The 12,087-nt window shown below is 42.9% G+C and overlaps 1 protein-coding gene across 5 annotated transcripts in view; it reads left to right on the plus strand.

Moving 5' to 3' along the window:
- The window catches only part of BBS7 (Bardet-Biedl syndrome 7), a 454,813-nt gene that overhangs the window by 278,248 nt on the left and 164,478 nt on the right, over positions 1-12,087 (plus strand). For all 5 annotated transcript variants that reach the window (XR_004538826.1, XM_033938299.1, XM_033938327.1 and 2 more), the window contains one exon: positions 418-492. Coding sequence is in view for 4 of the 5 variants with exons in the window: in XM_033938299.1 (XP_033794190.1) it covers positions 418-492 (75 nt within the window). In the remaining variant the exon portion in view is untranslated. The remainder of the gene's footprint in view (positions 1-417; positions 493-12,087) is intronic.

Below are 12,087 nucleotides of genomic sequence, written 5' to 3' on the forward strand. Positions count from 1 at the left end.
ATGTATGTACAGGCAGATATATGCAAGAACAGTCTTTATAAAATTACCCCAGTATGCTTAATTCAAATTAATGCATTTTAATTGGTTAACAGTACATTATTTATTTTTAGCATTTATATACCACTTATAACCTAAGTGGTATACATTCAGGTACATTAGGACCCTTTGAAAATTGTCCCCTCCCTCTAGGAGACAGGAGTAAGAAGTACTGAGGGCAGGCTTTTGGGGTGAGTCTCCATTGCTTCAGGTACAAAACCTAGATTGTAAGCGTACTAGGAACCTGTATATAATAAAATGTAATCTTTGGTTGTACCACAGGAAGGCGGTATATTATATCCATGAACCTTTACCTGAACCTAACAGAAAAGGAATGATAATTGAAAGCAGAATTAATTAATTTTCTTTTGTTCCATACAGAGCGATGTCCCTGTTGACCTTCTAGATGTGGATAAGAATTCGGCAGTTGTCAGTTTCAGTGGCTGTGACACTGAGGTGAGTTGAGAGGTATTACTATTGGGGGTGATGTACACAGGCTTCGAATAGCTCCGAATACTAATGTGCAAGTACTTGGAGAGCAGGTTCATAAATCATTTTCAGCCATGAAGACTTATGATATGCCACCTCTTACTCCTGGGAGGGATCTGCAGGGTACTTCCTGCTAACCCAGATTAGCTACTCAGTCTGTTTCTAGCTGCCTTAAGTAGATCTGCATTTGGATTGAATAATATTATGGTATTGTTTTTCTCCAAGGGCAAGCAAGCCATTGGTATTCTCCCATTTAGGTGATGTCATCCGATGGAGCCTGGTGCAGTTAATGCTTAGCGTATACAGCCACTAGAAAATTCTAGCAGCATCCCATCATGCACGTATCTTCCCACCCAATGCGTGAGCACAGATTCCTCAGTCTGTTTATTTCTGCGGAGCTGGGAGGTCTTATATGGTCTCTTCAGTAGTTTTCACAGAAACCTTGTCAATGCCTTCCTGTTTGGGTTTGCCTCTTATTTCTTCAACATTTTCTTCAAAAGTTTATTTTTAGTAACTTTCCCTTTATTTTCTTAGATTTTGATTCATCAAGTTTTCTTTCTTTATTGCGTGGCTTTTTAGGTCTGAGCACCGGCCTCAATTTGAGCCTTGCCCCTTTATGTTTCTCAAGATTGAGGATTCTTTTCTCGATGTCCAAAAAAACCCCTGCAGCAGGGCATGTCGGGTTCATCAGGAGAAAATTTTGACTTCTCAAAGGCCGGTCCATTATCGGCACTAGAAGCATTGACCTTGATGGTCGCTCAGATTTCATCTTACACTGCATCAATATCAGCATCAAGGAGGTTGCCATCTTTCTTGACATCAGACCTGAAATTGAGAACACGTATGGGTTTGTCGTTCTCATCAGCACTAAAGGACCACAATGCTGAGTGTCAAGGGAAGCCAAAGAAGCATAAGCATTGGTCATCTTCAAAGCAAGGTGCTGGGGCATCAGCATAACCAGCATCTGAGAAGTACAGGCACCAAGAGGATCGCTCCCTCTCTTTAATGGAGATGCTGGTGCGCCAGTTTCTAAGCAGCCAGTTTTCTGCTTCCATTTTGGCACTGGCTCTTTCTTAGGATGTCTCTGAACCAGCTCCATAGCCTTTGCTGATGCCTACTCTTGATGAGTGGTACTGGGCCATGCCCATGGAGGAACTTGTTCAAATGTTTCAGCTGCACACCGCTCAGTCATCAAGGGCACTTGCGCCAGCTGCAGTTCAGCCTCAATGCAGGTCTCCATTCTGCCTGCAGAGAGGTCTTCAATACTGGCACCTTGATGCATTAGAGATCAGCGATGGTCAAAAAGAAGGGGAAAGTTAGGGTTTACCCTCAATAATAACCTTCTACTCCTCTTCAAGGTCTGACAAATTATTTTGATATATGGACTAGACCAGTGGTCTCAAATGCATGGCCCGCCAGGTACTATTATGAGGCCCTCGGTATGTTTATCATAATCACAAAAGTAAAATAAAACAGTTTCTTGATCATATGTTTCTTTAGCTATAAATTACAATATTATTATTAAGACTTAGCCAAAAGGAAAGATTTATAAACTATAAAGAGTTTTACCTCATGCAAAATTGTCATTTCTTTAACTATATTTTCTGAGGCCCTCCAAGTATCTACAAATCCAAAATGCGGCCCTCCAAAGGGTTTGAGTTTGAGACCACTGGACTAGACATACCTCTCTGGAAGTCGGGGAGTCGCTGGCTGCTATGACACTGTTAACGGGTAGATTGGCATCTGGCCTCAGCACTGATAACTCTCTTTCACCCGACAGATGGTCTTCTCTGCCACCGCCAGGACTGGTAAGCCATGAAGGCTTTTAAGCTGGAAGCCATCAAACTTAGTTGAGTCTTTTGGTTATTTTGGGGGAAACTAGAGAAGCTGATGGAGGAGCAAGTCCCTGAATTCCAGAGCCAAGGGTCCTGGAACAGGCATCGGGAAGAAAATAAAACAGAAGCAGACCTTGATAAAACAATTGTAGTCTTTTTTTTTAATACACAGACATTAGACCATTCTTCCAACTTTTTGCAGATCCTTTTTCATGTTTTCCACTCCCTCTGGGGAATCCACTCTGTTCTAAATCTTGGTATCATCCACAAAAAGGCAAATCTTACTATTGTATCATGTTATATTTTATTGTATTGTATAGCATTGAATTCTACTGATTCCTACTGTATCTTGCATCTTCACTGATATGCCTCAGTTCTCTTGCTGTGAATCGCCGGAATCTTCTGGTTGGGCGGTATATTAGAAATAAAATTATTATTATTATTATATGCTGGGAGAAGAGAAGGTGATATGCACGGATGGGGGAGAGGGTCCTTGTGATAGTGTCCGAAGACCTAAAGGTGAAAAAACAGTGTGACAAGGCAGTGGCTGCTGCCAGAAGGATGCTGGACTATATAAAGAGAGGCGTCTGACGTCAGAGAAAGGGCGGGACCGCCGGAAGACGAAGCAGCGCAGACGCAGGGCTCACAGAAGGGCCGGGACCGCCAAGAGGAAGCAGCAGGATACTGGTAGGAGCTTCTACATGATGAGGGGGGGGTCGGGAGGCTGTGGGGGTGCGAGCGGTCCTTCGGGGTGGGGGTGCGGGTGCGTGCGAGCGGTCCTTCGGGGTGGGGGTGCGAGCGGTCCTGCGGGGGGGTGAATCGGACGGAGGGGGGGGGCATCAGGCTTTCAGGGTGGGGACAGGACTTCAAGGGGGAGAGGAGAGTCAGGGTGGGGGAAAGGAGAGTCGGGGTGGGGGAAAGGAGAGTCGAGGTGGCCAGAGGAGAGTCGGGGTGGGCGAAAGGAGAGTCGGGCGGTGACGGGAGAGTTGGGGCAGCATGCGCGGTATACGGGTGTGCGCGGTATATAAAAAATGTTTTACATATATGTCGGTTTCCCGCGCGCTATACCCGTGTGCGCGTTTTACACGGGTGCGCGTTATCTACGTGAAAATACGGTAATTTTTCTTTTACATACAAAAAAATGGTTATAAATGTAAGCTGTAGTTTTAAGTTTAATTAAAATTTGATTATATCTGGGGGAGAAACAAGATGGCCGCGTTGTAGAGAGGATGCTGAATTGCGCTCTCCTGCGAAATACAAATTTCCTACCTGCTATCGGGTTTACTCTGTTGCCGACATGCCGAAAAGACGAGGCAGAGCGGTTGCTTCAGCCCGGCAGCCGGGATCCGCCTCAATGAGGCAGGAGGAAATAACTCGCTTCTTCACATCTTCGCCACAGGGCGTGCCGGCTGAGCCGAATCGGAGAGAGATTTTGTCTCTCGGGAGCGAAGTCTCGCTCAGCCCCGCGGGACCTCCATCTCTTCTGCAGCCACGAGACTGGGGAATAGAGGCGGTTCCACAGGGACGGATGGCGTCGCCGATGGAGCTGGAGGGCTTGCCTAATCCTCAAGTGCTCTCGGCAGGAATAACTATATCGGAGGAGGTGGCTGAGATTTCAGCGAGTGAAGGACAAGCTTCAACAGTCCTTCCTTTGGTAAGACCTGCTGAAATAACTTTAGAGTCTATTTGGACGGCGTTAGACTCTTTGTACAAACTATGTGCAGGAACCCTACCTCAGGTGACTCTTCAAGAAAGGAGATTGGACAAATTACAGGAGGAATTGAAGGATCAGGAAGGAAAGGTTCAAAATTTGGATCAGAAATTTCAAAGTTTACAAGCTTCTCAGACTGTTATACTGCAGGATAGACTACTCTATACTAGGAAAATGGAAAACTTTGAAAATTATATGAAAATATTGAATTTAAGAATTCTTAATTTTCCTAAGGTGTTAACAACACCTCCTAAGGAAATGTTTTATAAATTCTTAAAAGAAATATTTAAATATCCTGAAGCCGGACTACCTCCTTTACATAGGATATATTACTTGCCAGTACCAAAACAGAAAACTTCAGGTCCAGAAGTTTCTCCTGAACTTCCTAATCCTTTGAATTTAACAGAAGTCCTTGAAACTTCAGTGGATGAAGTAATCTGTTGTACTACTCTTGTGGTGTCGTTTGTCTTTCAACAAGACAAAGAGGCACTTCTTAGACTGTTTTTCAGGCTGAAAGAAGTGACCTTTCTGGACAGTAAGATCAGTATGTTTCCAGACGTCTCAAAAGCAACTCAGACCAGACGGAAGAGGTTCCTTGAACTGAAACAGTTTGTAATACAGTTGGGGGCCAAATACCAATTGAGATATCCTTGCAAATGTAAGATCCTTCTGGACCAACATTCATATAAATTTTTTGAGCCCTCACAATTACAATTTTTTCTCGAAGGAAAGGGAATAACAACTTCAAATATCTCTGAAGGGAATGTAGGATCAATCCCATAGTAATGTAAGAAGAAGATGTACTCTACAAATATGGTTTACTGAAATTAATCCATTATAAATATCTCTCATAAATGTGAATTGTTTCTCCTCCAGAATGTGGACTAACTAAGAGTGAAATTTTGTTTAATTATGAAACGGATAGTATCCAGATAAATTTTTTCCTTTTAAAAATTTGTGGAAGTTCTCTCTTTATTTTCTTATACAAGTAATGTATATGTATCTATATATAAAATTATAAAATTTAAAAAAAAATTTTGATTATATCACATTATCAAAATTTCTTTTTTTTTTTTTTTAATTTATCTTTATTCATTTTTAGTTCTCATACCAAGTGAATTATAAATAATACAACAATTTTCACAAATCACTTGCAATTACATTCATATATTCTTATAAAATAAAAATAAATACCCCCCCATTATCAATATTCCCATGACCATATGATACATGTTTCCCACCCCACCCCAAGTATAACCTAACCATGTGCTTAAGACATCTGATCATTAGAGTAAGTAGTCAATGGTCCCCATATTTTTTTTAAATTATGAAATTTTCCTTGTTGTAACGCTATCATCTTTTCCATCTTATATATGTGGCAAACTGAATTCCACCAAAATGTATAATTTAACTTAGTATTATCATTATCAAAATTTCTAAGCAATGTACAATTAAAAAAGGTAAGGACATACAACACGTATTTGGTGGACAAAGACTTGGATGAGAAAACTGATTAAATAACAACAAGGTACAAAAGGGAAGCGGGAACAGCTACAATAATTATAGTAAAGGAGATTATGAAAGGAAATTAGAACAGGTTGGGACAAAAAAAAAATCTCAATCCCGAAAAGCAACTGGTAATATACCGAGAAGCCTTGTATGAGTTTTAAGATTCAAATGCGTCTTTAAACAGAAAAGCTGTATATGTGCAAACAAGTATACATTCTAACAAGACTTTTGTGTGATCTGGGCATAGGCATTCCTGGGGGAGAGGGGCTGAAGTTACAATATTCTGCCTTCCTTAGTTCTACTTGCCTCAGAGCAATTTGTGCATTACTGAGAGTCACGGAGGCATCTATGTTGCCTTCATAAAATAAGCATTTTTATAAACTTTGCACAGATTTTGCATGCAGTTTGTATCTGCTAAACTGTCAGAATTTATTTATTTAAAAAAATGTAAATCCCCGCCTATCCCTAGGCAGCTTACATAGTAAAAACATACATAAAATTAGAAAAACAAATTGTTAACAAAACCGTTTACAAAAGAAAAAACACTAAACTAATAAGCTGTTATACTAATTTTTTTTTTTTTTTTAATTCTTTATTCATGCACACCTTCTTGCATATCATATTGAGGGATACGGTAAAGTCGGGTCTCCAGAAAGGAGTACTTAAATGGGCCGCCGCGTGTGCGGAGCACCGGACTGGATGGACCTCGGTCTGATCCGGTGAAGGCATTTCTTATGTTTACATATTACAACAAGTGTATCAGAAAAAATCATTCAAACTTATAAAATACACTTGATTAACTTTCATGTACCACTTTAAATATAACATTTAAACCCCCTTTCCCATTTCAGTCAAACCCTATATTTTATAATATATAATATATTGAATATTATATATTATTCCTAGTATCTAAAACAATTAATATCAGGTCAGAAAACCCTCCCTTCCCCTCCCTCCTTTTACAAAAATTCCATCCCTAATACATCAAAAATATTTATATATTCTTATACATTATAGCAGTGTTTTTCAACCGCTGTTCCGCGGCACACTAGTGTGCCGCGAGATGTTGCCTGGTGTGCCGTACGGTCAGGGCCGCCATCAGGGCAGTACCACCAGTCCTGCATTCAGGGGCCCCGGGCTCCCCCAGGGTCCTAGGCCACAGTCTAGGGAGAGGGGCGATCCGCCCCACGTGGACAGGAGAGAGCTGGACGGGGGACCCGCGGAGTTCAATACATCTCGAGCCGCGAGGCTCGTCTTCTGTTCCTGCCTGCCCTGCAGCTAACATATAGCCGATCGCAAGCGTTCCCCGATGTCAGCGCTGACGTCGGAGGGAGGGCTTAAGCAAAGCCTGCCCTCCGACGTCAGTGCTGACGTCGGAGAATACTTCCGTTCGGCTATTTGTGTGCGGCAGGGCAGGCAGGAAGCAGAAGACAAGCCTCGCGGCTTGAGCTTCGTTTTGCTGAGAAAGTTGCAAAGATGGGCTGGGAGGCAAACACGGAACACAAAAGGGGGGAGGGAGTGCGTTTTGGACACAAGGCATGAACTTGGGAGAGAGGAAGGGAGGGAAAGAGATGCTGAGGTGGGGGAGGGAATGGGTTTTTGGACACAGAAGAAATGGACTTGGGAGAGAGGAAGGGAGGGAAAGAGATGCTGAGGTGGGGGAGGGAATGCGTTTTTGGACACAGAAGAAATGGACTTGGGAGAGAGGAAGGGAGGGAAAGAGATGCTGAGGTGGGGGAGGGAATGAGTGTTTGGACACAGAAGGCATGGACTTTGGAGAGAGGAAGGGAGGGAAAGAGATGGTTGTGTACACGGGGAATAGAAGAAAGGAGAATTTTTGGTCATAGGGAGGGAGTGAGGTACAGATAGTGGCATACCAGGGTGGGGGGGCGGTCTGCCCCACCCCGGGTTTACGTCCCAAGGGGGTGCACAGCTGGCCACCCACCAGTGTTGTCCCTAGGCCGGCAAACTGCGGCTCTTTAGCCACTTGAGTGGACCATTAACAATGAGTAATAAACATTTTGCAATGAGTAATAAACATTTTCCCAAAGTAAGATATTTGAAATAAAGGGATGTGGGTGGGTAATATTTTATTAAATCCTATAATGCAGTGTTTTTTAACCTTTTTTGGGCAAAGGCACACTTGTTTCATGAAAAAATTCACGAGGCACACCACCATTAGAAAATGTTAAAAAATTTAACTCTGTGCTTATATTGACTATATATAAAGTAATTCACTTGAGTGCCACCGCCGCCATCGGGAACAGGCCGGCGCCAAGTTCTCCCTGCTTTTCCCTGTGGGGCCGGCCAACTCTCGCCACTCGCGTCAATTCTGACGTCGGAGAGGACGTTCTGGGCCAGCCAATCGCTGCCTGGCTGGCCTAGAACGTCCTCTCCGACGTTAGAATTGACGACGGGTGGCGAGAGTTGGTCGGCCCCGCGGGGAAGAGAAGCAGGAAGAACTTGGCGACGGCCTGTTCCCGATGGCGGCGGTGGCACTCAAGTGAATTACTTTATATATAGTCAATATAAGCACAGAGTTAAATTTTTTAACATTTTCTAATGGTGGTGTGCCTCGTGAATTTTTTCATGAAACAAGTGTGCCTTTGCCCAAAAAAGGTTAAAAAACACTGCATTATAGGATTTAATAAAATATTACCCACCCACATCCCTTTATTTCAAATATCTTACTTTGGGAAAATGTTTATTACTCATTGCAAAATGTTTATTACTCATTGTTAATGGTCCACAAATTTTTTGAAATTTACCAAAATATCCTCTCTGTGTTGCTATTGTGCGTTCCATTTTATATATATGACAAACAGAATTCCACCAAAAATTGTAGTTTAATCTGTCATAATTTTTCCAATTGAATGTAATCTTGAATGGCAACTCCAGTCAAAATAAATAAAAGCTTGTTATTATTTGACGAAATCTGACTTTTCACTCTCATTGACATGCCAAATAAAATAGTATCATATGTCAAGGCCACCGGATTTTCTAACATCCTATTTATTTGAGGCCAAATTGATTTCCAAAATAATAATATAAATGGACAATAGAATAAAAGATGATCTAATGTCCCAGCCTCAAGATGACAGTGCCAACATCTATTAGACTTAGAGCTATCTAGTTTTTGTAAATGAACAGGGGTCCAAAAAGCTCTATGCAAAAGAAAGAACCAGCGGATGGTGAACGCCTGGAACTCTCTCCCAGAGGATGTGGTGGAGGAAACCACCATTTTAGGAATTAAGGTAAAATTGGACGCACATCTTCTTGCGGGACACATTGAGGGATACAAATGATTAAGGTATTCGCCCAGGTAAGCCTGGCTGAGCCTCCGCGTGCGCGGACTGGATGGACCCCAGGTCTGATCCGGTGCAGGCATTTCTTATGTTCTTATGCAGATACTGTACATCTCATCCTCCAAGACCAAATTCGTGGCCATTGAGACACATTAATTTGATGCTTGATCTCAATGCTCCAAATGTCTCGAAGACCAGTTTTTGGTTTTTTATTAACAAATCCGGATATTAATTTATACCATTGTGCGGCCTGGTGTCCCATGAAATCTACCTGAAAGCATAAGAATTCCAAGCTATATTGATTATTAAGAGTTTTCCATTCAGGGAACCCCACCAGAATGGCCTGCTTCAGAAAAGAGTGCAAGAAAAATCAAATAAAGAACCCAGCATGGATAACGGCAGCTGTAAAAAAGGCGATCAGTAACAAGAAAACATCGTTCAAAAAATGGAAACAGGACCAAACGCAGGCCAACCAAAAGGAACACAAGGAAAGCCAGAAGGAGTGCCACCGAGTGGTTAGGAGAGCAAAGAGGGAATATGAAGAGAGACTAGCGGGAGAGGCAAAAAATTTCAAATCATTCTTCAGGTACGTAAAGGGAAAGCAACCAGCGAGGGAGGAAGTGGGGCCCTTGGATGATGGGGATAGAAAGGGAGTAGTGAGGGAGGAAAAAGAAATAGCTGACAAGTTAAATGACTTCTTTACGTCGGTCTTCACGAGGGAGGACACATCCAACATTCCGGAACCAGAGGAAATAGAAAATGGAGATCAAGATAGCAAGCTGGTCCAATTAGAGGTGAGCCAGGAGGATGTCCTCAGGCAGATAGACAAGCTAAAGAGCGACAAGTCGCCAGGTCCGGACGGCATTCACCCAAGGGTGCTCAAGGAATTAAGGAATGAAATAGCAGAGACACTTCAGCAAATATGCAACCTATCCCTAAAAACTGGAGAGATCCCGGAGGACTGGAAAATAGCTAATGTCACGCCCATCTTCAAGAAGGGTTTGAGGGGCGACCCGGGAAACTATAGGCCGGTAAGCCTCACATCGGTCCCGGGAAAGATGATGGAGGCACTGATTAAGGACAGCATCTGTGACCATATCGAAAAAAATGGACAGCTAAGGTCGAGCCAGCATGGGTTCTGGAAGGGTAGGTCGTGCCTCACAAACTTGTTGTACTTCTTTGAGGGGGTAAATAACCAGGTGGACAAAGGTGAACCCATAGACATAATTTACCTAGACTTCCAGAAAGCCTTCGATAAGGTACCACATGAGCGGTTGCTCAGGAAGCTATGGAATCATGGGGTGCGCGGGGAGGTCCACCGATGGATCAAAAACTGGCTGGCAGACAGGAAGCAGAGGGTTGGTGTAAAGGGCCATTACTCGGACTGGCAAGGGGTCACGAGCGGGGTTCCTCAAGGATCGGTGCTGGGACCGCTCCTGTTTAACATATTCATTGACGACCTGGAGGCGGGAACAAAATGCGAGGTCATCAAATTCGCAGATGACACCAAACTATTCAGCAAGGTTGAAACCACGGTTGACTGCGAGAATCTCCAAAGGGATCTTACGACATTGGAAGAATGGGCGAAAAAGTGGCAAATGAGCTTCAATGTAGGGAAATGCAAGGTCATGCATATAGGGAGAAGGAACCCGATGTTCACTTACAAAATGGGGGGATCAATGCTAGGGGTCAGTAATCTGGAAAGAGACTTGGGAGTGATGGTAGACACGACATTGAAGGCGTCGGCACAATGCGCCACAGCCTCGAGGAAAGCAAACCAAATGTTAGGTATCATTAAGAAGGGTATCTCGACCAGAACGAAGGAAGTCATCCTGCCACTGTACCGGGCTATGGTGCGCCCGCATCTGGAATACTGTGTACAGTACTGGTCACCGTACCTCAAAAAGGACATGGCAATGCTTGAGGGAGTCCAGAGAAGAGCAACTAAACTGATTAAAGGTATGGAAAACCTTACATACACTGACAGACTGAAGAAGCTGGGGCTGTTCTCCCTGGAAAAGCGGAGACTCAGAGGAGATATGATAGAGACCTTCAAGATCCTGAGGGGCATCGAAAAGGTTGACAAAGACAGATTTTTCAATTTGAAAGAAACCACAAGAACAAGGGGTCACTCGATGAAATTGAAGAGGGACAGGTTTAAAACAAACGCAAGGAAGTTCTTTTTCACACAGAGGGTGGTGGACACATGGAACACCCTTCCGGAGGCCGTGATAAGAAATAGCACAGTACAGGGTTTCAAGGATGACCTGGATAGGTTCCTGGAAGACAAAGGGATTGAGGGGTACAGATAAGAGCAGTGGAAGGTTTAGAGATAAGTGTAGAGGTAGGCATAAAATTAGTCAGGGACCGCTGATCAGGCAATATGCCTGATGGGCCGCCGCATGAGCGGACCGCTGGGCTGGATGGACCTCTGGTCTGCCCCGGCGGAGGCGACTACTTATGTACTTATGTAGTTGTAACCATCTAAAACTTTGTGATTTGTTAAGACCAAATTTGTTACAACTCTGAAAACTCAAGCAGCTTACCATTATTTAATATATCTTCCAATGTACGTATTCCTGCCATCATCCAATGCTTCCAAATGATTTTAAAATTGCCAATTTTGATCTTGGGATTTAGCCAAATCGTTTGATTTGTTGATTTATTTATAGGAATAGGAGTTAGACTATTTACATATCGTAAAGTTTTCTGTGTATCAACAGATATTCTATGATCTTTATATAGCCTAGGCATTTTGATACTAAGAACATGACCAAGTCGCAAAGAAAACATGAGTCGCCATTCTAACCAGAACCAGTCTGGGATATTATCAATGGGCTCTGGGAGGACCCAATACATACCTTGACGCAAAATATAGGCTTGATGATACCTATAGAAATTAGGAAAATTTACCCCCCCTCCATAATTGGTGAAAAGACACTAAAGCAATTCTAGGAATTTTACCCAACCAAATAAATTTTGTTAGAATACTATTTAACTTTTTATAAAAAGACCCCTGGAAAAAAAACTGGTAACATTCCCATTCTCCTAGTTTCCCTAATTTCAAAGGTACAACAACTACACTCACGTAACAAATTCGCTGTCCTACTACAATTTGATCTTTCCGCTGCTTTTGATGTCGTCCATCACGACATACTACTTTACCAACTTTCCGAGATTGGAATCGACTCCACCGTCCTAA

Source organism: Geotrypetes seraphini, chromosome 1 (genome assembly GCF_902459505.1).
Source record: "Geotrypetes seraphini chromosome 1, aGeoSer1.1, whole genome shotgun sequence".
Taxonomy (NCBI): Eukaryota; Metazoa; Chordata; class Amphibia; order Gymnophiona; family Dermophiidae; genus Geotrypetes; species Geotrypetes seraphini.